The following is a 25,127-nucleotide window of genomic DNA, read 5'->3' as shown; positions in this document are numbered from 1 at the left end:
CAAACCCCGAAAAGAGCCCCAATATGAAATACACCATCACGAAGCCCCAGCAAGGCGGCTCCTTCGCCTCGGCGGCCCGAGAGGAGAGGCAGAGGGGGCTGCAAATGCGTCCTCGTGAAGCCCGGGAGCCTCGGAGTTGAACTCACAAAATGGAAGCCGCGCGCTGATTGGCCGCCGCCACTCCCGGACCTTTAATAAAGAAAGGGGAAGGAAAAAATAAATGCAAAAAAGGGGGACTCTCTCCTCTGCTGGTGGAGGAAGAAGGGGGGGGGAGAAGCATGTGTTTAGCACAATTACAGGGCGCTCCCCTCCAAAAATAAAAACAGAGCAAAAAGCTTCTATCACCCAGGTCCAGGCGAGGGCTACATCCTCCCAGGAATGTGAATGCTAATTTGGTTAAAATCCTGGTTTCCCCTCCCTAGCTCAGCTCCAAGGGGGAGGGGGTTTCGGGGCAGAGGAGGAAGCCGGAGCAGAGATACCTCGATTGCAACTCGTCTTGAGTCGTCTTGCCTCCCCCCATGGTTCCCAGAGTCTAAACACACAATCACACCCCCCCGACCAAAAAAAAAAAAAAAAAAAAAAAAAAAAACAGCCCTTTCCCTCAGAGCCCCCACGCGCCCACCTCCGGTCTTGGCAGTTTGGAAACAGTTTTGGAGGCCCCAGGCGCACGCCGCGGCGGCCGCGGCTCGGAGGGTAGCCCCAGCCGCGGGAGGTAGAGCCCGGGGAGACCCCCCCTTCCCCGCCAGCCAAGCCCCCCACCTAAGTCCCAGCAGAATAAATAAATTAAAAGGCCTTCCCCAGGGGAGGGGGGGAGGCAGTGTGGGAGCGCGCGAGTGAGGGGTGGGGGGCCGCTGGGGCCCGGGGCTTTGGCGGCGCAGCTGCCGCCGCCGGGAGAGTGCCTGGGGAAGCGGCGAGGAAGGAGAGGGGAGGAGGAAGAGGAGGAGGAGGAGGAGGAAGAGGAGGAGGGTGAGCGCTCGGGTCGGGCTCCTTAGCGGTGTATTGTGGGATGTGCGGCTACTGGGAGCCGAGCCTCCGCCGCCAGCCGCCTCCCGGGCAGCAGCAGCAGCAGCAGCAGCGGCGGCAGCAGCTCCGGGCCCGGCAGCCGCGGCGGCGGCGCCCCCCCCTCCCGGCCCCCCGTCCGGCCACCCCGGCCTCGGCTCCCGCGGGGGACACCATGTACTGGCTGGCGGCGCAGGGAGGCCGGCGCCCGGCGGGGATGTAAGCGCGGCTCGGGAAGAGAGAGGCCGCGGTCGGCAGCCGGGCGGCCCCGAGCCCCCGGCCCCGGCCCCGGCTCCGGCCGAGCGGGCGGGCGGGCGGGCGGGCGGCGCCAGGCCTGCCGCGAGCCCGGCGCGCGAGCCGGGCCGAGCGAGCGAGCGAGCGCCACGCCGGGCGGCCAGGCGGCCGGACGGACACCATGGGCCGGAGCCCGCGTCCTCCGGGCGCCCCGGGCCCCGCCAGCACGCACCGGGGGCCCCCGGGAGCCCCTCGCTGCCGCCCCGAGACGGTGGCCGAGCGGGCGGGCGCCTAATTCTCCCGGAAGGGTTATTCTCTCGCTCTATTCTTATTTTGGGGGGAGCCAGCGAGACAGCTCCTTTTGGGGCGCGCTGGTAAGGTGGGAGGGGGTGGGAGCTGGACGATTTGATTCTTTCGCGTGTGTGTAGAAGCGGCCGCCGCCGCCGCCGCGGCGGAGACGACAACAACTTGCTCGTTTTCAGGTTGGGTTAACGGCATGGAGAACAGTCACCCCCCCCACCACCACCACCAGCAGCCCCCGCCGCAGCCCGGCCCTTCGGGCGAGAGGAGGAACCACCATTGGAGAAGTTACAAGTTGATGATTGACCCGGCTCTGAAAAAGGGGCATCATAAACTGTACCGCTACGATGGGCAGCATTTCAGCCTGGCGGTGAGTAGCCGGCGCGCCTCCCCGCCGCCCCCACCCACCCCCAGCCGAGCCCGGGGCGTGGGGGAAAAGGGTCCGAGCGGCCCAGGGTACCCCCCTTCCGACCACCGGGCCAACTGTCAGCCCGGTCCCCAGTCCTGGAGTTTGACAAGTGCCTGGAGAAGGGGGGTGTCTGCCCCTGCCCCTGGGGAGTGGGACCAGCCTTCCCATTACCCCCTCCCCCCTCACCAATTCCTCCCCACAGATGTCCAGCAACCGCCCGGTGGAAATTGTCGAAGATCCCCGGGTCGTTGGGATCTGGACCAAAAACAAGGAGCTGGAGCTGTCGGTGCCCAAATTCAAGGTAGGACCCCTCCCCCCGACCCCACGGTCCCTTCCCTCCCCCCTCCCCGCTCCCCGAGTTCGAAAATAACGCCAGTCCTGACCGAGCCCAGCCAGATTCTGAGTTCCCGCCGTCCACTGCTGGGGAAGTTTTGGCGGGGAGGGGGAGATGGCAGCGAGAGGGGTGTCCCCTCCGGGCTGCTGTAAACAGAATAACACTCAGTGAAACTGTAATCAAGGATCTGATACAGTGTCCTGCCGGCCCACTTGGGGGCTCCGGGTCCCCACCTGGCTCCTGCCAGCCGGGCTGCTCTGCTCCGGGACCCGCCCCCCTTCTCAGCCTTACGGCTTAAGGGGGACAACTTCCTAGACCAAGGGTTCGCCCCTGACCCCGCAGCAGGGAGAGGAGGCCGGAATGGGGGGGTGGGGAAAGAGAAACTGTTTCTTTTTCCCCTTTCCTTTCGAACCCAAAGGACTTCCACGTTCCAAACGATTTAATCCTCTGCTTCCCGGGCCCGCCCGCGTGCATTTTTTTTCCCAAAAAAACAAAACAAAAACAAAAAACCCCAAAACATACATATATGTGTGTATGTATTTTTTAAAATTTTTTCATTGTTTTAAACTGGCATGCAAGTGGGGAATGTTGTGTTTCCCTTTGGTTTCAATGTTCTCCAAACTCCCTTCCCCCTCGTCCCTGCCAGATCGATGAGTTCTACGTGGGCCCGGTGCCTCCAAAGCAGGTGACATTTGCCAAGCTGAATGATAACATCCGAGAAAACTTCCTGAGGGACATGTGTAAGAAGTATGGGGAGGTGGAGGAGGTGGAGATTTTGTACAACCCCAAGACCAAGAAGCACTTGGGCATTGCCAAGGTGGTCTTTGCCACAGTCAGGGGAGCCAAGGAGGCCGTTCAGCACCTTCACAGCACTTCGGTCATGGGGAATATCATCCACGTGGAGCTGGACACTAAAGGTGAGTGCTTAGGTCCTACATCTCCTTCGTGGTAGGTTGTTCTGTCACTAGGACTCCTTTCCCTCCCTGAGCCCCTCTTGTAGTGTTGGGGACCCCCCCAACGCTATTTTTTTTTGCCCCCTCCTGAGGGTAGAGTCACGTGGAGCTAAATGTGTTGTCTGTTGCTAGGAGACAAGCTATAATTTACCAAATGTGCTGTCCTTGGCTACTGCATGTACCCCTGGGGACCATCCAGAGGCTTCCCCACCACTGACACCCCTGCGGGCCCCTCTCAAACCCTGGTGGCCTGGGTTTAGGCAGTCCCCAGTGTTGCCATCTGTGTTAGGGGAGGAGGCGGGGTTTGTTTATCTGTGAGGGGCTGAGGGAGAGCCGCCAGAATGCCTTTAAATCCAGAAAGGGTAGGTCCTTCAACTAAAAAGAGAGCCCTCCGAGGATCCAGGGTCCTCCCCACCGCCCCCATGCTACCCCTTCCCTCTGGAAGTGGAAGCCAATCTGGGCCCAGAGTGTGGTTTCATTGATAATGTTCTGATGGAGTTGCTCTGGGTGCTCAAGGGTTGACACTGTGCCTTCCCTCCTCTCTCTTAAAGAGACAGCAGCGCCTCCCATGCACTGGGATCCAGCTGTGTGCTCTCTCTGAGCTGGCTGCTGGGAAAGTGCAGCTGGAGAAGCCACCCTTCCTCCCTTAGGTTCTTGGGAGGAGAAGCTGATGCTGCAGAGAGGGGTTTGTAAGACTCTAGGGCAACCCCCAGAATTCGCCTGCGGCCTCTTTAGGGAAGTTCCCACCAATATAGAAGGAGGTGCTGGGTGTCCTGAGGAGCAGCCTGCCCTGTGAGTGGACAGGCCACCTTGGGTCTAGTGCTTCCTGGGGTCTCCTGGGAGATACTGCCTGGGAGGGCTTCGGCCTGCAGTTTCCAGGAGTTCTGTGAGCACAGGGTTTTAGGGCAACCAGGGCACACCAGACCCGAACAGGAAAATCCAAACTCTTCTTTTTTGCTTTTGATACTGAATACGTGTTGACTGGGTCTTTAAGCCCTTGCTGGAGGTTGTAGAGGGACGCTGGAAGTGGGTGGGCACAGTTATCCCACAAAGTCTTGCCAAGCCTGTACCTGGATCTGAGTTTCCTCAGGGCACAAGCCCAGGTTCCTGGCCACGACACAGCACCCCTCTCCCTCCCTCTAGTTTCTCAGTCTCTGTCAGAGGCTTTCAGACCCTTCCAAATCTACTCATCCCTTAGGGGGCTCCTTTCTGATGTCTCCCTGAGAATTGACTATGGGCCCCTCTCCCCTGTCACTTGCCCATTTTAAGGAGCAGCCAGATCTCACCAAAATTCCTCTTCTGAAAAGGGGGGGGGGAGTGGGAGGCCCTCAGAAACTACCAGCTAAAGCTAACTTTGTATTTCGAGAAAGAGACCAGTAAAGTGTAAAGTGTAGCTCAAGGAATGTGTCTCCTTTGCATATGTAAGCAGCTGCCTCAGAGGGCTCTATAAATATCAATAATCTGGGGCCCCCTGGTCTATAGAGGCCTCTCTCTGCTGTGGGGGGAGGGTTACCAGACGGGGCTCTGGGACTGAGTCCCACGCAGAGCTGGGGAGCCCTGGGAGCCTGGTCAGAGGAGGAGGCCTGTGGAGTTCACAGTAATGGGGAGCTGGAGTGTGTTTTACAAACTGCTCGTCACCAGGCCCCTGGTAGGTAGCAACAGACTGTTGCCTCTGTGTCCCTGGGTCTCTCCGCTAACTGTAGCCTCTGGCTGTTAAGTGGGAAGACCTGACCCTTTGTTTGGGTGCCCTGGCCCAAGTGACAGGAAGGGGCTTTGTGTTGGGGGTGGCATTTCTGTGGTGGGGGGAGTCCCAGTCCCACAGAGAATTAAGTTCTGAATCTTGTCCAAAAAAAGAAAACATACAGTTTAGCAGCTTCATTGAACCGATGGGACTTCTCAGTCAGGTGCAAAGAGAGGGGGTTACCCAGTCAGGGTCACACAGCTTCCCAGGCTTGGGGTCTCAGGCACAAGGGAGCCACAAGGAAGCCAACCTACGGGATCTGCCCCGACCTGGAGCCTCCCTCAGTCCTCTCTCCCTTCTCACAGGGGAAACCCGCATGCGGTTCTACGAACTGTTGGTCACAGGCCGATACACACCTCAGACCCTCCCAGTGGGTGAGCTGGATGCTGTCTCTCCGCTCGTGAACGAGACCCTGCAGGTGGGTACATCACCATCAGCACACCCGCGCCCCCCCCACACTCACACTCACACTCATCACCAGCTTCTGGCGTGCCCCCGCCCCCCCCTTCACCCTCTCCTGCATTGGACTCCAGAGCCCAGGAGGGAAAGGAGCCTAGCCTTGTCTGGGCTGGGGTTCCCGCGGACCCGCAGCTTCCCAGGGCTTACTTTGTGTCGGTGCAGTGTTGTGTCTGACATCCTGTCACTGCTCTGCAGCTGCCCCCAGAAAGCAGAGCAAGAGCCCTTACCCATCCGCTGCCTTCCACCTGCACAGCCCTCACACGGGGTCTCAGTCCGGCCCTTCCCCGGCAATAGCGCAGCTGTTCTCAGGAGGAGCTTTTCCAGAACGAAGGGCCTTTGCTGACTTGCTGGGGTGTTCAGTAGGCATTTTAACCATGCCATGCTATTTCACTCCTAAAACATTGGGGGACCAGAGGGAATGGGGCCCTTGGCCACGCCCTCCCTCCCCAAACCCATAGTTCTTCCTGCTGGAAGGTCTTTGATTTCTGACAATCTGAGACAGGGAGGAAATCCCAGTTCAAACCAAGAAGTCAGGATCTTCTCTTTTCTCTGCTTTAGAGATGATAAAAAATCCTCAGGGTTCCTTGAGGATAACTGGATATCCTAAGATTAAAGTTAGGACCATCCAGAAACGCCTCTTCAGTCTCCTGCTCCCTCCACCCCCCCACCCCCGGCCCGCCCCGCCACCTCCGTTTGCCAGGCTGCAGTTCTGGAGTGACCAGTCTGGCTCTGAGATCCCCAGAGTGAGAAGGGAGAACAGCCCCCCCAAAATTGCACGACCCCCCCCACCCACCCCAGATCTCACATACCGCTCTCCCTCTCTTTCCCTCTCCTCAGCTGTCAGATGCTCTGAAGCGCCTCAAGGATGGTAGCCTGTCTGCGGGCTGTGGCTCTGGCTCATCCTCTGTCACCCCCAATAGTGGCGGGACCCCCTTCTCCCAGGACACTGCATACTCCAGCTGCCGTCTGGACACGCCCAACTCCTACGGACAGGGCACGCCGCTCACACCGCGCCTGGGCACCCCCTTCTCACAAGACTCCAGCTACTCCAGCCGCCAGCCCACACCCTCCTACCTCTTCAGCCAGGACCCCACAGTGACCTTCAAGGCCCGGCGCCACGAAAGCAAGTTCACAGATGCCTACAACCGCCGCCACGAGCATCATTATGTCCACAACTCCTGTGCCGTCACTGCGGTGGCAGGGGCCCCGGCTGCCTTCAGGGGCTCCGTGGACCTCCCGTTTGGGGCAGTCAGTGGCAGTGGGGGCAACAGTGGCCCTCCGTTCAAGGCCCAGTCACAGGATTCGGCCACGTTCGCCCACACTCCACCACCTGCCCAAGCAACCCCCACTTCTGGAGTCACATTCAAGTCGACTTTCTCTCCGTATCAGACCCCTGTGCCCCCCTTTCCCCCACCCCCCGAGGAGCCTGCCACCACAACCACCTTTGGGGCCCGTGACAGCGGGGAATTCCGGAGAGCACCTGTGCCCCCACCCCTGCCACCCGCTGAGCCCCTGACCAAGGAGAAGCCAGGCACCCCGCCTGGCCCACCACCTCCTGATGCCAACAGCATGGAGTTGGGTGGCCGGCCGACCTTCGGCTGGAGTCCTGAGCCCTGTGACAGTCCAGGCACGCCTACGCTGGAGTCATCACCTGCGGGGCTGGAGAAACCCCACGACAGCTTGGACTCACGCATAGAGATGCTGCTGAAGGAACAGCGCACCAAGCTGCCTTTCCTTCGGGAGCAGGACTCGGACACCGAGCTGCAGATGGAGGGCAGCCCAATCTCCTCCTCCTCCTCCCAGCTTTCCCCACTGGCCCCCTTTGGCACCAACTCCCAGCCAGGCTTTCGAGGCCCCACACCACCCTCCTCACGCCCCTCCAGCACCGGCCTGGAGGATATCAGCCCCACGCCACTGCCTGACTCAGATGAGGATGATGAACTTGACCTGGGCTTGGGACCCCGGCCCCCTCCGGAGCCAGGCCCCCCGGACCCTTCTGGTCTTCTGAGCCAGACAGCTGAGGTAGCCTTGGACCTGGCTGGAGACAGGACCCCAACCTCAGAGAAGATGGATGAGGTACCATGTCTGTCCATCTCTGTCTTGGATTGGTTTTGTCTATCTTGTGTCTCCCTCTTTCCTCCTCTGAAACATTCTGCCCTTAGGACAATGAGCTAAAACACAGAAGCGTCAGGGTTAGGGCAGCGAAAATAACAGGTCAAATACAGAGAATAAAAAGAGAATGCAAAAAGCACCAGGGACTGTGACTGAGCAGCTGGTTGGCTCTGAGCAACCCAGCAGCCATGGAGAGAAGGGAAACATGACCTAGTTCTGTTGCTCTCCTGTTAGGTATGGGAAGCTAAGACATTTTTCTAGGGATCCATTCTGACTTGAGCTTCTTGGGTGGGAGTTTACTGAGACCCCAGATAGTATGGACTGTGGTAATGGTTCTGGATCCCCTCCTCTGTTGGGTGGCTTGGGTATGATCAGGGCTGATCCTGACACTCAGGCTTATTTGGGAAAGGGATTAGCCAGAGCATTCTTAGGCTAGGCCGGCTGAGAGCTCTGGAGCATTGTATCCTAGAACCTAGAGCCCTCTGAAGAGATGGAAAGCCATGGTGGGCAAGGAGGGCATTGAAATTTCCCTTAGCCCTCTCTGTCTCCCGGAGTGAAGGAGTTAAGGGTTAGCCCAGGGGGAGGGCCACAGCCAGAAACAGGCAAAACATCATTCCCCACTGCTCATCACCCATAGAACCTCATCGGGGGTCTTATTACCCAAATCTCCAGCCTCCGGGTTGGGGTGGTGCACTGCTATGCTACAGTCCCTTGGAGGGAAGGATTAGGTCATCTTACTTTGGCTCTGCTCCTCCCCATTTCTGATCCAGGCACCTGTCCCGGTACTCCCACAGACCTGGGTTGGAACCTGTGCGCCCGGTGGCTTTGAGCAGCCAGGGACTTAGAGCTCTGTGCCCCTGTGGGCGGCAGGAAGGAGGGTTCCCCCCTTCCCCGGCCCTTTGATTAGGCATGTTTGGCTGCCTCAGGGAGGAACAGAGAGGAACTTGGCCTGCCCAGGAGGGGACTGCCGGTGGCTGGTGCTCCAGACGCCCTCAAGACAGTTCTAGGGAAGTGGTTTCTGGTGCCAAGGGGTGTGAGCAGAAGGAGTTGACAGGTGTGCAGAGGTGAGGGGCTGATAGCCCTGCCATCTTTTCTTCCCTCTGCTCCCTGGGGTAAGGGGAAGTTTACCATGCTGACTGGCTGGTCCAGGACTGGGAAGCCCAGGGCAGCCAGCGGGACTGGGCTCTCCCATCTTGTCACTGTAGGAAAGGGGAGACTGGGGCCCAAGAGAGGTGGGGTCGGGATGCCCCAGGACATTAGCCCTGGGAAGACCACTGTACTGATAACATCCAGGCTGGCCCTCGGGAGCCCCCTGCTGGCAGCCTGGAGAGCGGCACCTGCGTTCCTCCAGACTGAACTGGGAGGCTGTCCCAGCTCCTGCAGAAGACTCCAGAGAGAGAGCAGGGGGCACCACTAAGGGGCATTCCCTTTCTTCACAGAGGCTGGTGGTTAAAAGTTCAGGCTCCAGTCTTTGAGCCTGGAGACCCAGCTCTGTCACTTACTGGTTATGTGACCTTGGTAAGGCACTTTCCCTCTCTGAGTCTCAGTTTCATGGTCTGTGGAATGGGACGGTGGAAGTACCTGTCTCCCACTGTATTCGGCTTAAGTGAGGTGCCCCAAGGAGAGCTCCAGGCACGGCGTCGGGCTGGTGCTGAGCACTTCAGCTGTAGGCTAGTTCCCGCTGGTTCTCACCCCCACCCCTGGGTGCCGGAGGGGCGGAGGGAGAGGCAGGGCCGAGGGCCTGCGCCGGGTCTCCCTGTGATTGGCTGGCCGCGGTGCCGGGTTAACCCTGTGCGTGCTGCGCTCGCGAAGCTGGGCGCTGTCCGGGACTGATCTCCCTCCCCGGCTCTGTCCCTGAAACTCACGCTGAGCCTGTGTCTCGTCCAGCATGTGCTGAAACAGAGAGAGAGAGAGAGAGAGAGAGACTCTGTGTGTGTGTGTGTGTGTGTGTGTGTGTGTGTGTCTAGAGGGGGTCTAGCAAAATCCAGAGCTTCCTACAGGTGCTGAAAGTTTGGTATTCCTCTTCCCTGTGGTGCTCCCCCAATTTCCCTTTGAGCACTCGCTCTTCTAAAGGTCTGACCCCAGACCTTAGAGCCTCCACACACCCCACCTCCTCAGGCTTCAGATGCACTCTCCCTCTCTCCATCCTACAAACACTCTGTCTCCTCAGCCAAGTTCATCTAGGTCAAGACCTGAGCCACCGTCTCACCTCCTCTCCTGACATTAGAGTCTGACTCTTTCTCCCAGCCCTGCTCTGCCTTTTCACTCCACCTCAGCCATGTACACCAAAGTGCCCCTTCCAGTTTCCCGTCCTGTGTCCCATTGTAAAGGGGCCTGTGCCCATTTCAGAGCTGGGGTCATCCTCGGCTCCTCCCCTCTTCACCTGGTACCATGTCCCTAGATTCCATGGGGATCCATCCTGAGCTTGAGTCCCGGGCTTCTTTCCGACTGGCTGTGCCTCCTTGGCCAGTGGCCGTTTTCTCACCTGTCAGGGGGGCTAGAGTCAACCCCCCCACACCTTACAAGGCTAGAGCGTGGATGAAAAATGAAACACTGTACCCACAGCACTCAGCCCCACACGGCCCCACGCTCAGCGTGCGGTCTCAGGACCAGATACGAAGAGTAACTAAGGAAGGGAAAAGACATACCTCCTGTTTATACAGCCTTAAAACTGCCAAACTTTTAGCTCAAATGTCACCTTGGACAGCTGGCCCTGTTGCAATGAGGATGGCAGGCTGACTGGGAGAGGAGGCAGGGGAGCCACATACTGGTTTGAATCCTGGTGCCATCTCTTTATTGGCTCTATGGGCTTGGGCAAGTTACTTAAGCTTTCTGCGTTCCAGTTTCCTTGGTAAAAAAGGAGATAACAGATCTACCTTGCAGAGTCGTCCTGAGGACTACCTGACTCAGTCCATATATCAAGTCGTTAGAAAGATGGGTGGAAATGGAAGCAGTGTAGCACCTTAGTATTACCTTCTCTGGGTACAGACGGAATCTCTCAAGCTCATGGAATGTGCTTCTCTTGCCACACCCTGTCTCCCTCCCCAGCTTCCTTCCTCTCCGTGGTGGGCTACATATTTCACATCTACATTCTGCTTATCCTTTGCCTCTTCCCTCTGGAAGCTTACTCCATGAGAGCAAGAATTTTATCCATCTTGTTCACCACTGTGTTCCCAGCACCTAGAACAGTGCCTGGCCCACAGCAGGTGCCAAGCAAGTGTTTGTTGAATGAATGAATGAATGAATCCTCATGAACCCTGAGGCAGGTACTGAGATGCTCATTATGCAAACAGGGAAACTGGAGCTTAGCAAGGTTAAGAGACTCACCGAGCCTACATAGTCCCAAAGGGAGGGGACCGGGATCTGAACCACAGGATCCGCAGTGCTCCTGAGTCTTGAGGGGGGATTCTCTGATTTTCCGGTGTTTGGAAGCACTCTGTGCTCCAGCTTGGTCTCCCAAGCTTAACCTCAGCACTCTCTCCTGGCTTTCCCTGCAGGGCCAGCAGTCCTCGGGCGAGGACATGGAGATCTCGGATGATGAGATGCCCTCAGCCCCCATCACCAGCGCCGACTGCCCCAAACCCATGGTGGTGACCCCAGGGGCAGCGGCTGTGGCAGCCCCCTCTGTGCTGGCTCCCACCCTGCCGCTGCCCCCACCCCCCGGCTTCCCACCACTGCCCCCGCCACCGCCACCACCCCCACCACAGCCAGGCTTCCCCATGCCCCCACCTCTGCCGCCGCCCCCACCCCCACCGCCCCCGGCCCACCCAGCTGTGACAGTGCCCCCACCACCCCTGCCAGCACCCCCACCCGGTGTTCCACCCCCGCCCATCCTGCCACCGCTGCCGCCCTTCCCTCCCGGGCTCTTTCCGGTGATGCAGGTGGATATGAGCCACGTGCTGGGTGGCCAGTGGGGTGGCATGCCCATGTCCTTCCAGATGCAAACGCAGATGCTGAGCCGGCTGATGACCGGCCAGGGCGCTTGTCCCTACCCACCCTTCATGGCTGCAGCGGCAGCGGCGGCCTCAGCGGGGCTACAGTTTGTCAACCTGCCGCCCTACCGTGGCCCGTTCTCCCTGGGCAACAGTGGGCCGGGCCGCGGGCAGCCCTGGCCTCCCCTCCCGAAGTTTGACCCATCAGTGCCGCCACCAGGCTACGTGCCACGCCAGGAAGACCCACACAAGGCCACTGTCGATGGCGTCCTACTGGTGGTACTCAAAGAGCTCAAGGCCATCATGAAGCGTGACCTGAACCGCAAGATGGTGGAGGTGGTGGCTTTCCGGGCCTTTGACGAGTGGTGGGACAAGAAGGAGCGGATGGCCAAGGTAGGCAGCAGCTGTGGAGTGCCCCAGGGCGGCCGGCCAGCCTCCACTCCTCTCCCAAGCTGTGTTACTGGAAACAGCGCTCCCTCTAACTCCTAAGTAGGACAGCGTGTGTGTGACTCCGTGAAGCTTGTGTGTGCGTGACACGGGTGTGCACCCGTTCTGTAGGTGGGGATGTCGGGGTTCAGGGAGGCAGAGTGGAGTGCTGCCTGTGTCTTGAGCCATGGGCACAAAGCGCAGCCAATTTTGTGGGAAGGAAGCAGCAGTTACAATGTGGCTGTCACTTTTGAGGGAAGGCAGGCTGCTGAGAGAGGGCCGCCCATAACCATGGTGACAATCTTCTCCTCTCTGGCACCCCCAGGCCTCACTGACACCAGTGAAGTCAGGTGAGCACAAGGACGAGGACAGGCCAAAGCCCAAGGACCGCATCGCCTCATGTCTGCTGGAGTCGTGGGGCAAGGGCGAGGGCCTGGGCTACGAGGGCCTTGGCCTGGGCATCGGGCTGCGTGGGGCCATCCGCCTACCGTCCTTCAAGGTCAAGAGAAAGGAGCCGCCAGACACAGCCTCTTCTGGTGACCAGAAGCGCCTGCGACCTTCAACCTCTGTGGATGAGGAAGATGAAGGTATATGCACCCCTCAGCCGGTGCTGGGCAGTCCCCCAGCGTTTCCCCAGCCCCACTCAGACACCCCCCTCTCCCCTCAGAGTCAGAGCGGGAGCGGGAGCGGGACATGGCGGACGCTCCCTGCGAGCTCACTAAGCGGGACCCCAAGGGTGTCGGTGTGCGGCGACGGCCAGCCCGGCCACTGGAGCTGGACAGCGGTGGGGAGGAGGACGAGAAGGAGTCCCTGTCGGTGTCCTCATCATCATCAGCGTCCTCATCCTCGGGCTCCTCCACGACCTCACCATCATCCTCAGCCTCCGACAAGGAGGAGCGGGAAAGCACCGAGGAAGAAGAAGAGGGAGAGGAGGAGGAGGATGAGGAGGACGAGGAGGAGGAGGAGGAGGAGGAGGAAGGCCCCCGGAGCCAGGTCTCCTCTTCCTCGACCTCATCTATGTCAGATAAGGTACGTTTGGGTTGGGGAAGCCTGGGGTGCTATGCCTGACGAGGGGGCCCCTTTGGCTCACCCTAGCTCCCGTCCGTCTCTCCCAGGATGACGATGACAGTGAGGACCAGGACGAGTCTGAGAATGATGACGAGGACATAGCCCTCTCGGAGGCGAGTGAGAAGGAGGAAGGGGACTCGGACGGAGGTGAGCGGTGTGGGCCGAGGCGCCTGGCCCGGTCCAGGGTCCCCTGCAGGACATAGCCTGGGCAGCTCTCAGCTATACGTTTGGGGCAGGGTTTCTGGCCTTCAGCATGTAAGCTCAGTGACGTGCCCGCGCGTGACGTAAGGGACAGTTCTGTGTACATTGACACGGCCGGGATAGGTCAGTCCCTGGAGACAGAAAGGAAACTAGTGGTTGCTTGGGTCTGACGCTGGGAGGCTGGAGGCCTGATACCACGCTAAAGGTGCTGGCTGGCTTCTTGAGCTCATGAGGATGTCTTGGAACTAGAGGTAGTTGTACAACACTGCGGTGTACTAACCACCGCTGAATTATTCTCCTTAATACGGTTAGTTTTATGTTCTGTGGATTCACCTCAGTTTTTTACGATGGTGACTAGTTACCACACGTGAGCACACGCGCGCACAGGCACACGTACCCCAGCCAGCTGAGGGCCCCGTGCAGCCCGGGGGCCACGCGTGCGGGAGCTGCGGGGAAGTGTCCCTGGAGTGCAGCAGATGCTGAAGGGCTCCCGCCTGTGTCCCCTGCCCCAGAGGAGACCGTGAGCATCGTCACCTCCAAGGCTGGAGCTGGGTCCTCCAGCGAGAGTTCTGAGTCTTCTGAGTTCGAATCAAGCTCCGAGTCCTCGTCATCGTCCTCGGAGGATGAAGAAGAGCTGGTGGCGAGGGAGGAGGAGGAGGAAGAGGAGGAGGAGGAGGAGGAGGAGGAGGAAGGGGAGGAGGAAGAGGCAGCAGTGGATGAAAGTATGGCTCCGGCAGCTCCCGACGAGGACTTTGAGGAGGACGTAGCCACAGGGGCCCCTGCGACGGAATCCTCGGTCATGGAGGAGGAGGTGGACATCGAGGCTGAGGAGGAAGCCCCCAGGGAGCGGACCCCTGTGCTGGAAGAGCCCCCCTTGCCTGTGTGCGTTGAGGCGCTGGCTAGCTGCAAGGAGCCCCCCCAGGAGCCGGGCCTGAAGCAGGAAGCGGCCAGGCTGCTGTCTCCAGAGCCCCCCACCGGAGGAGAGGCGGAGGCCCGTCCCCCGCCGTCCCCCGAGCGCACCCCAGGTAACACCTGCACCCCCCGTGGGGTGGTGGGGAGGGAGGCAGGATGGCCTTAACCCACAGAATGAGCCCAGGCTCCTTTGGGTAAATCGCTGAACCTTCCCAAGCTCCAGTTTCCTCGTCTGTAACATGGGGTCAATGGATTGTGTTTCTCCCATGAGGTCAGATGGAACGACAGAGGGAGGGGACATAGTGTGCCAGCGTGGAGCCTGGCACCCAGCCAGAACTCCAGACAATCCTCGGTGCGAGTAATTCCCCAGGGTTTGGGCCTTGGCCCGTGAGTCCTACGGGATGCTCCCAGGAAGGTGGGGAGGAAGGGGGTGGGGGGGCAGACGTGCATGGTCATTTCGGTGACAGGCAGGTGGGGGAGGCCGTGGACACTGCCCCCTCCACCATTTTTATGGAGCTGCACAGAGCATACTCAGAGCTCTAACTTACTGCCCAGTGGACCTTTCTGCAGTGATAGAAACGTCCCCTCTCTGCTCTGTCCAGTCCCATAGCCGTTAGACACAGTGTTGCTAAGAGCACTTGAAATGTGGCAAGTGGAACTGAATTTGTAATTTTATTTAAATTTAATTAGTTTAAACTTACATAGTCATGCGTGATTAGTTCGTACCTCTAATAAGTCCTTTAGGAAAAAAAAAAAGCCTGTTGTATTTTCTGTAATTCTGTATAATTTGGCTACAGAACCACGGGTCTTTAGTATTGTCGTAGGTACTTATTTAGCCTATTTTGTGTCCCCAGTACTATTTTAGGCATTGACAATACAACTCTGGGCCAAACACACAAAAGTATCTGCCTTCATGGAGCTTATATTCTAGGGCAAGGTGATAAATGACAGCAGATAAGCTAGAAAAATGTATTATATGACAGTGGAGATAAATGCTAGGAGAAAGGCTCTGATAAGTCCTTCAGAAAAGGGACCTGAATTTTACTCAATAGCAGAGCTCATTTTCTTGGTCCACAGGACATTTCTGTTCACAAGGACACCATTCTAAGGACATAATGTCAAAAGCTAGCAACCATGTCTTCTTAGGTCTTTCATTTATTCCACCATCATTTATCAGGCACCTACTGTGTGCCTGACAGTGGGCTGAGCATTGAGAAGCCTTGAGTAGTTTAGCTATACGGGGACAGTCCCCATACTCACAGAACTGGAGGGGTCTCAGATGGCTATGAGGTCAGGTATTAAGCACACAGTGTGGCAGCATAAATAGGGCACCAAGAGATGTTCGAATCGAATACTAATGGTCTGGGTTTTGCCCACCTCTTTGCAGAGGAAAACCTGGAAGTGGACCCCCCTGCGCTGCTCTCCTTACCCCTGCAGCCACCGTTACCACCCCCACGACCGCCCCGGCCGCCTAGCCCACCACCAGAGCCTGAGACCCCAGAAGCCCCCTCGCACCCACCAGTCCCTCTGGAGCCCTCTGCAGAGGAGCAGCCCCCGCGTACTCCGGGCCTCTGTGGCAGCCTGGCCAAGTCACAGAGTACAGAGACAGTGCCGGCCACGCCGAGCGGGGAGCCCCCACTTTCAGGGGGCAGCAGCGGCCTGTCGCTGAGCTCCCCGCAGGTGCCTGGCAGCCCCTTCTCCTACCCTTCCCAGTCCCCGAGCTTGAGCAGTGGGGGCCTCCCCAGGACACCTGGTCGGGACTTCAGCTTCACACCCACCTTCCCCGAGCCTGGAGGGCCCCTGCTCCTGCCTGTCTGTCCCCTCCCAGCTGGCCGGCGCGATGAGCGGTCTGGCCCCCTGGCCTCCCCGGTGCTCCTGGAGACGGGCCTGCCTCTCCCCTTGCCTTTGCCCTTGCCCCTGCCCCTGGCATTGCCTGTCCCCGTCCTGCGGGCCCAGACACGGGCCCCTGCCCAGCTGCCACCTCTGTTGCCCGCACCACTGGCCCCCTGCCCACCCCCGATCAAGAGGAAGCCGGGCAGGCCCCGGCGATCCCCGCCGGCTGTGCTCTCCTTGGATGGGCCCTTGGTCCGGGCGCCAGGGGGCGCCACCCTTGGCAGGGACCTCCTGCTCCTGCCAGGCCAGCCACAGACCCCTGTCTTTCCTAGCACCCATGACCCCCGGGCCGTGACCCTGGACTTCCGGAACGCGGGGATCCCAGCCCCCCCACCACCCCTGCCCCCCCAGCCTCCTCCACCCCCACCCCCACCCCCTGTTGAGTCCAAGCTGCCCTTTAAGGAGCTAGAGAACCAGTGGCCCTCGGAGGCCATCCCTCCAGGCTCTCGTGGGCGCGATGAAGTCACTGAGGAATTTATGGACCTGGCCAAGGTTCGGGGGCCCTGGCGCCGGCCGCCTAAGAAGCGCCACGAGGACCTGGTGGCCCCAGTCTCACCCGAGCTCTCGCCACCACAACCCCTCTTCCGGCCCCGGTCGGAGTTTGAGGAGATGACCATCCTGTATGACATCTGGAATGGTGGCATCGATGAGGAGGACATCCGCTTCCTGTGTGTCACCTATGAGCGGCTGCTGCAGCAGGACAACGGCATGGACTGGCTCAATGACACCCTCTGGGTCTACCATCCCTATATCCTAGCCTATGGGGCGTGGTTCTCGCCCACCTCCCTGGGCCCTGTCTCCCAGGACACCCACACAGACACCAGCACAAATGCCCAGCACCTACTAGCCGTGTCTGGGCCGGTATGATTCAGGCTCCGTACGGAGTCCTCACTGGCACTCTGAAACACACCTTGCGTGCCAGGCCCATCTCACCCTGTGCAGGTCTCAGGGCCCGAGGTAGCAACGTGAATGTACAATATCACGGTTGTGGAGACTGAGGGCCCACTCCTAGCTGCCCTCGTCACCTCATTTAATTTTCCCAACAGCCCAGGGAGGTGTGGGCTATTATTCCCATCTTATCTATATAGACACTGAGGCTCAGAGAGGTTGACTGACCTGCCCGAAGCCCCACAGCTATGAAGTAGCAGAGCTGAGAGTTGAATCCAGGCAACTCTGCTTCCAGACTCTGGGCTCTGGACGACGATGCTATCTGGATCATTGGTTAAGCACCGTCAAGTTGGGAGTGGTCATTGTCCCCACTGTATCAAACTAATTTACTGAGTACCTCCACTTCAGGAAGTCTGCTAAGCGCCTAAGCATATGTACTCATTCGAGAGGCATTGTTAAGACCCACACCAGGGCCGTGCACCTGGTACCCCTACCCGACAGAGGTCAGACCATCAGCAGGGTTAGCCTGTGGGCAGCCTCTTGGCAGTGGCTTAGCTGTGGGGGGGTGGAGCCTCCTGGAGATCAGCCCGAGGATAGGCAGGCTGGGCTGTGGGACTGGCCTCCGGAAGGACTAGGAGGGGCTCTTCAAGAATGTCCCTGTGGCCCTTAACCCACACCCACCCACCAGCCTCTCTTCAGCTAAGAAAAAGAAACGGGACGATGGCATTCGTGAGCACGTGACGGGCTGTGCCCGCAGCGAGGGCTTCTATACCATCGATAAGAAGGACAAGCTCAGATACCTCAACAGCAGCCGCGCCAGCACCGATGAGCCCCCGACAGACACCCAGGTACTGCCATCAGGTGCCTGGCCACACTGGAGCCTCCTGGGCTGTGGTGGGTGGAGATTCCAGGACGGGGTGCCAGGCAGCATGGGCTTGTGGAGTCAGAGGGGCTGGCACAGAGGGTGTTACTCACCTGGGTGCTTGGGTTGGAAAAGCGTGGCGAGGGTGGGAAGTGGGAGCCTCCGAGGTTTTCATCAGGGATGTGAGCCAAGTGGAGTTGCATTTCCAGAAGGTTCATTCTTTCCTTTTTAAATTCAGCAAATGTCTATTGAGTGCCTGCTGGGTCCCAGGCACTGTTCTGGGTTCATTCACTGGGTTCAGTGAATAAAATAAAATCATGTTCTTTGCAGAACTTACCTTTTAGAAGGGAGGTAGGAAATATGTGAACAAATAAGCAAAATTTCAAGTGGGGTAAACAGGAGAGGAGGTTAGGTGTGGTGAGTCAGAGAAGGAGACAGTTGAGCCAGGTCTGAATAGAGTAAAGAAAATGAGCCATGTGGATAACTGGGAAAGACCAGAGAGAAGTAGAAGAAGGCTTCAGTAAAAAGTTAAAACAGGAAGGGTACCTGGCTGGCTCAGTCAGTAGAGCATGTGAGTTTTATCTTGGGGTGGTGAGTTTGAGCCTTGTGTTGGGTGTGGAGCCTCAAAAAAAAAACAAAAAACAGGAGAGGGCCTCACTAAGTCTGGAAGTCAGCACAGCATGAACCGCATGTGCAAAGGCCCTGAGGTAGAGAGGATCTCAGGTGGTGTGAGAAAGGGAAGGAAAGATGAGTTGAGGCCAGAGACAGAGCAGGTCATCAAGGCCCTTGGAGGTAGTGGTGACAAGGTTATGTATTCTCTGTGTGACAGCGAGCTGCATGGAGGTTTCCAGATGGAGGGTGAGGGTGATGTGGCTCAGCCCATGATTTTGATAACTCCCACTGGCTGCCGTGGAGAGTTGATTGCAGGGGTCCTGAGGGGAGACTGTGGAACAGTTGTGGCAGTTCCCAGTCCAGACATGTGGGCAGGTTCGATGGCGTTGGCCATGAGAAAAAAAGGGGTGTGTATGAAAGAATACTAGGAAGCTGAAAGGACAGACCTGGGGGCCAGACTGGCCATAGGGGACAAAGGAACCAGCTGGGACGTCACTGGGTCTGGCTTGGAGAACTAGGAAGCAGGGTGCCAAGCACTGAGGTGGGAAGCTTGAGTTTTGGGGTTTGTGGAACATCCAGGTAATGAGGTCTGTTAGGCAGTTGGATTTTTGGGCACAGAAGAGAGCCTAGGAGGGAGACAGCTGTCTGGTCATCAGGATGGAAATGTTGAGGGAAGGTCACAGCAAGGATGAGCTTACTCAGGGCGAGGGCGTTTATGGGGAGGAGGGCAGAGGACAAGGGCAACCAAGGGAAAGGGAGGGAATCAAGGATGTTGAGGAAGGAGCTGTGATCTCAAATGCTTGGAAAAGTCAGAGGCCCTGTGGGGAAAGCAACAAGAGTGGGGGTGGATAGAAACCCACCATCCTCCCTCATGGAAGTAGAGGTAACTTTTGGCTGAGACGGGAGAGACAGCAAGTGTGAAGGGAAAGTTGTATTATTTGCTTTGCCTGGAGGACGTTGAACACGTTCAGATTCCAGCAGGAAGGACCAGCGAAGAGGAGAGGTGACAAGTAGGGATGGGACAGGGATGGGAAGTTGGGAAGACAGGGACCCAGAGCTTAGGATGGAATCGCCAAGAACGTGATAGGGACATGGGTACCTTGTAGCACCATGAGTGGGCCAGCTCCCCCGCCCCCGCACCACCGCAGGACAGCCACGCCCCTGACCCGTGGCCCCTGTCCTCCACAGGGCATGAGCATCCCGGCGCAGCCTCATGCCTCTACTCGGGCCGGCTCGGAGCGGCGATCCGAGCAGCGTCGTCTGCTGTCCTCCTTCACTGGCAGCTGTGACAGTGACCTGCTCAAGTTCAACCAGCTCAAGGTGAGGCCGGCCCCACTTAGGGTAGCCGGGGGTGGGGCCGCGGGACTCTTGAGACCAGAGCTTTCACCTCTCAGCTCCTTCTCTCCCCCAGTTCCGGAAGAAGAAGCTCAAGTTCTGCAAGAGCCACATTCACGACTGGGGCCTGTTTGCCATGGAGCCCATCGCGGCCGACGAGATGGTGATTGAGTACGTGGGCCAGAACATCCGCCAGGTAGGCGCTGCCCGGCCGGGAGGGCATCGGGGTGGGGGCGGGCCGGCCCAACTCAGACTGAGGCCTTCTCCCGGCCAGGTGATCGCGGACATGCGGGAAAAGCGTTATGAGGACGAGGGCATTGGCAGCAGCTACATGTTCCGGGTGGACCACGACACCATCATCGATGCCACCAAGTGCGGCAACTTTGCACGCTTCATCAACCATAGCTGCAACGTGAGTGCCTGGCGTGGACCGCGGCTGCCCCCGGAAGCTTCTGGCACAGGATGGGCGTGGCCTCCCTCCCAAGTTCCCACAAGGAGTCTCTCTTCCCTGAGCTTCAGTTTTCTCTTCTGAAAAACGGGGCGGTAACGAGAGCCAAGGTGCCGAAGAAGCGGTCCGCTCGGCTGGCAGGACGGCGTTCCTCCTCGCCCCTGGGCTCCGCCCTCAGAGAACTTTCGTTCTGGGGCAGGGGCAGAAATGCTCTGCGTCCGCGCTATCCACCGACCGGGCCCGAGCTGCGGGTGGGTTGGACGCGGGGCCAGTGCTGCTGAGGAGCTGAGCTCGTCGTTTACTTTGGTTTCACTTAAGCTTAAATAGTCACACGTGGCTAGTGGTGATGGTGGCGGACAGCACTGGCCCGGGGAGGGGGCGCAACGGCTGCTGGGAGTGGGCTTGGTTCTCGTGCTGAAGACAAGCACGGGGAGCTCCAGACGGGGCAGGCGAGTTCCAGAGCAAAGATACCAAACTTTGAAGTCACGACGTCGCTACTTAGCAAGTGACCGTAGGCTGGTGACGTCATGTCTCAGGGCCTCAGTTTCCTGATCTGGAAATAGCCCCTCCCTGTAGCTTGTTGGGAGAGCTCAGTGCTCCTGAGTGCAGGCCCTCTTCGTGTGCTGACACGGGCAGCTCTCCCAGCCGTCACTGGATTGTCACCTGGACCAGTAGGGACTTTTGCTTGTCTCTCCTTTGGGATCTAAGGGTTGGAGGGACTCACCCAGATGGCAGTGAGTGGGGCAGGCATTCTGCTCAGGGAGGCCCAGGAGGGGAGAACACCTGCTTGAGAGACAGGGAGGCTGGCAGCTGGGATGCAGTAGGGGGCGAGAGGGTGGGTAAGAGAGGACGTTGGCAGGGTTGGGGTGGCCAGATCACTGAGCCTTGCTGGCAGAGCTGAGAAGCTTCTCTCTATGCCAGGCAGGCTACTGGAAGGTTTCGAGCCATGGGATGACAGGATCTGCTGTTCCCTGGGAAAGATTTCCCTGGCTACTGGGTCCGGAGTAGATTTTTTGAGAGGCTGGAGAGGCAGTGGGAAATGCAAAAGTCCAGCTGAGTGATGAGAGGAGCCTGGCTGGGGCTATGGCAGTGGAGGTAGAGAGCAGTAGACAGAATCAGTAGGTCCTTTGGAGGGAGAACCCACAGGACGTGGCAGATCCAGCATGTGTGGAGGAAGATGCGGGAGGTGGGTGTCCAGGGGCCTGAGGGCCTAGTGTGGCTATTCCTGTGAGTTTTAGGTTTGAGTTTACGGAGTCAAAAGATGTCTCCTGGAGCTGCCAAAGGCAGATACCAAAAGCAGGTACTTGGATTTCTGGGTCTGGAGCAGGGTCGAGCAAACCTTTTCTTTAAAGGGCCTGATAGTAAATATTTTTGACTTTGTGGCCCAGAGGATCTCTTAGCAACTACTTAACTGTCATTGTAACAAAAGCAGCTACAGACAGTACGTAAATGAATGAGGATGGCTGTGTGCCAGTGAAACTCTGTTTGCTCAAACGGACAGTGAGGGGCCAGTGTTTGTTGACCCCATCTCTGGAGCCCAGAAGTGAGGCCTGGGCTAGGAACAGAATTTTGGGAGTCACCTGTAGTATAAATGGAAATTGATGCCCTGGGGAACATTTATTATTATTACTACCATCATCATCATTCCTGTTTAGTATCAGAGGCAGGGGCTCCCCTTGTCACCCAGATAGGGCAGCCGAGGCTCTAGCAGGTGGCCAGTGGGCATGGAGGTTGTGTAGCACCTTTGTCAGGCCTTACAGGGAGCTCCGTCAGGTTCTGGGGGGCTTCATGCTGGAGGGCCTGGTTGGGGTACCGGTGAGTCATCAGCTCACTGTCCCCTCCTGCCTTGCCCACAGCCCAACTGCTATGCCAAGGTGATCACGGTGGAGTCACAGAAGAAGATTGTCATCTACTCGAAGCAGCACATCAATGTCAATGAGGAGATCACCTACGACTACAAGTTCCCCATCGAGGACGTCAAGATCCCCTGCCTGTGCGGCTCCGAGAACTGCCGGGGGACCCTCAACTAGGCCCCGCGGATGGCTGCCCGTGCCGCCCTAGGGCTCCCAAGCGTGGACCCCAGGGCCCTGGGGCCTAGCCCCACCTCCCACCCCCATTTCAGGTGCTCTCCCCTACCCAGCGGCCATGTCAGGGCCTGGCGCCCCCAACACTACCCCCAGGACCCAGCGCAGCTCCAGCCCCTCAGCGGGAAAGGGCTTCTCTGTCTCTCGGCCCACGTCTCTTTGGTTTTTTAAAATGCTCCCTTCAGGATTTTTGTTGAACTCCAGCGTAAACTTCTCTCTGTCTGTGTCTCTCACTCTCCATCTCTCTGTCTCTGTCCTTCTCTTTTTCCGTCTTCCCCACCAGCCTCTTCCCATGAATGCTGCTATGTTGTTTTGTCTTCTCTTTACTCTCTTCCTTGTCATAAGAAAAGACGTTTTAACCGTTGAAATGTGAAAGCAGAATCAGAGAGTGGGGATCCCTGGTGAGGGCTGCAGAGGCCTTGGTGTGAGGGTGTGTCGGCCCACGTTTCGGAACGCCCGGGCCAGGGCGCTGGGCCAGGTGCTGCAGAGAGGAGGGGGGTCAGGCCACATGGCTCTGACCTCAGAACACTACGCAAGGCCCCCTCTCTGCTGGTGATGACTCAGTGAGGAGAAGACCCCCACCTTCTGTTCCTTCCCCAGCAGCCTGGGGGTGCCATTTCCCCTAGCAGACCCTGGGGTGGAGCCAAGCTGGTCCCAGGCAGGGATTTCCCCTCTGGGCTCTCCTGCCACCCCACACCCTGCCACCCCCAAAATCTTGGGTTCAATGTTTACTTTCTCATTCGAATGCCAGCAGTGAGGGAGCCTCCCGGAGGCCCCAGTCTGGGGGTATGGGGGCACTGGGAAGGGTCCTGTCTACTCTCTCTGCCCTCACCTTCACCTGGGCAGGAGGGCCTCCCAGGGCAGGCGGGTCCCCCAGTCCCGCCACTACGGGTCTCTGACCATATGCACGTGGCATTTTTTTTTTTTTTTTCATTTATAAGCTTCACCCACTTGCCCCTATCCCACACCCCAACTCACCCAGCCAGCAGCCCCCTCATCCCAAGAAGGCAAGAGCATATTTATTTTTGGAGTGAGAAGATTATTCTCCCAGAGAGAGGAAAATCTTGGAGAAGATTTAAAAACTCATCTAAGTCTGACAGGTTTTTTTTTTTTTCCCCTTAACCTTTTTTAACCCTTTCCCATCATCCTCTTCAGGGTTTATTTCCATGGATTCTTTTTTTTTTTTTTTCCTGTGCGTGTATAAAATCAAAACGGAGGGAAGAAATAGGTTTTTGAAGTTCAGAACCAACTTCTGTATATAGGCTGCCATAAAGGACTTTTTCTCGGGAACATTGTTTCTTGTAGAAACATGTGGAAGACTTTTTTGCTCATTTCTTTGTATTTCCAAAAATCTCACACACACACACACACACACACACACACACACACACCAGGAAAGTCCCTCGCATCCCAGAAAGCAGAGCAGGCATGTAAATAATTTCTGGAAAGTGACTGTTGTGACCAGGAGTCATCTTCACCCAGACGGGAGAGCTCCCAGCGGGGCCGCCCCCCCCCCCCAAACCCTGCGGACGCAGGCCCGGAGCCTCTGGTATCTTCAGCTTGTGTCAAGCTTGTTATCATGTAAATTCTGTACAAAGAATTGTTATTTTTCTCCTTTTTTTTTGTTGTTGGTGGTTTTGTTGTGTTTTTTTTTTTTTTCTTTACCCCATGCCCTCCCTGTTTGAGATTGTGCTCACCAGTTTTAAGGTTTCAAGGTCGATGAAATCGGTGGCATTAAGACACAGAGGAGGGACCTGGGCACAGCGGCAACCTTCTCTTCCGTTTGCGGTTTTCTGCCTAATTGTGCAACTGAGGAAATATTTATTTTTCACATGAGGAAATGTGTAGTCTGTAGAGATGGTTGATTTAAGTTACTTGTGCAGCCCCCAAGGGGCTGCCTTCGTGCTCACCCCTCTCCCCCGAGAAGAAGCGGAGGGGGATGTGAGGAAACCAGGGCTGGGGGCCAGCCTCATGCCTCGCCCTGGCCTCACCTTGCCCAATTGGCGAGGGGCTGCACCCTCCCTGTCCCTGGGAACCCCCTCCCCACCCCCAAAATGGTTTGCCATATCCAGAAACGTGGCTCGTTTTTCTTTCAATGCCTTCGTTCTCATTGAACAAATCTTTGCTTTTGAAAAGTTGGGGGTTTCTGCTTTTGTTTCTTAAATTTTTCTTGTCCCTCCCTCCCTGCCTCTCTCCTCCTGCAAAGAAGAGAACCCATAAGATTTAGGGATGTTTGTGCATATAGACTCTGTCATCCGTATGTAACTTGTTTTGAAGAGAAGTGTTTCCGTTGTGGGTGTGTCTTGCTGTAAATATTTGTTCATATTTTTGTGAATTCAATACTATGTACCATTGTATTATAGTAACTTTTATAAAGCAAACCATAAATATACTGACTTTTCTTACAGATACGCCGTCTCTCTTGCTCTCCTCTCTCCCTTTCCTCCTCCTCCCTTTCTGATGGGGCACACCCCTGCTCACAGGGAGGGTGGCCTGGCGAGGCTCAGCGGGTAGAAGGAGCTAGGTGTGGTGTGGTCCGCTCAGACCGGTGGTTCTTAAACTCTGAGCCTGTTAGGTGGATTCTGTGAACTAGGCCTAGTTAGACCCTTTTAAGGTTTTTTTGCTTTTAAGTTTTGCTTCTACAACTTTTCTTAAAATCTTAGGTATCTAACACTGCTAAAGGTTTGTAACTAGGAAACAAGCTCAAATATCCAATTGGAAAGGGAGTATCTCAAAGATGGTCACTACTCCTTTTGAGACAGCCCTCTGGTTTGCTTTTGAGGGGGAAGGGACTGATAAAATAGTCATAAGCCGAGAAGCATTAAGTGAATCTAGTGTTTGTGGTGTTTGAGGTTCTGGCCTCTGTGCCCCGCGGGTCTCAACTCTTCCTGATCTTGTGACGGGGTAGCCATGGGGGTCCCTGGA

General features: G+C 57.4%; 1 protein-coding gene across 2 annotated transcripts; it reads left to right on the top strand.

The window, feature by feature from the left end:
- Window positions 1–977: 977 nt before the first annotated feature.
- Window positions 978–24,609, top strand: SETD1B (SET domain containing 1B, histone lysine methyltransferase). Of its 2 annotated transcripts, none has more exons than XM_047696817.1 (17): window positions 978–1,218; window positions 1,716–1,903; window positions 2,145–2,243; window positions 2,923–3,193; window positions 5,276–5,388; window positions 6,267–7,505; window positions 11,039–11,866; window positions 12,225–12,486; window positions 12,567–12,928; window positions 13,015–13,114; window positions 13,681–14,193; window positions 15,468–16,721; window positions 17,543–17,709; window positions 19,524–19,655; window positions 19,747–19,866; window positions 19,945–20,082; window positions 21,975–24,609. In XM_047696817.1, the coding sequence occupies exons 2-17, from the start codon at window positions 1,730–1,732 to the stop codon at window positions 22,146–22,148; spliced, it is 5,946 nt and encodes a 1,981-aa protein (XP_047552773.1). In that variant the 5' UTR covers window positions 978–1,218; window positions 1,716–1,729; the 3' UTR covers window positions 22,149–24,609. The 2 variants fall into 2 exon arrangements, with proteins under 2 accessions (XP_047552773.1, XP_047552774.1); XM_047696818.1 differs by lacking the exon at window positions 978–1,218 and adding an exon at window positions 1,406–1,607.
- Window positions 24,610–25,127: the final 518 nt, after the last annotated feature.

This window comes from Lutra lutra, chromosome 12 (assembly GCF_902655055.1).
Source record: "Lutra lutra chromosome 12, mLutLut1.2, whole genome shotgun sequence".
NCBI classification, from domain to species: domain Eukaryota; kingdom Metazoa; phylum Chordata; class Mammalia; order Carnivora; family Mustelidae; genus Lutra; species Lutra lutra.
This window is presented reverse-complemented; position numbering and strand designations above follow the sequence as displayed.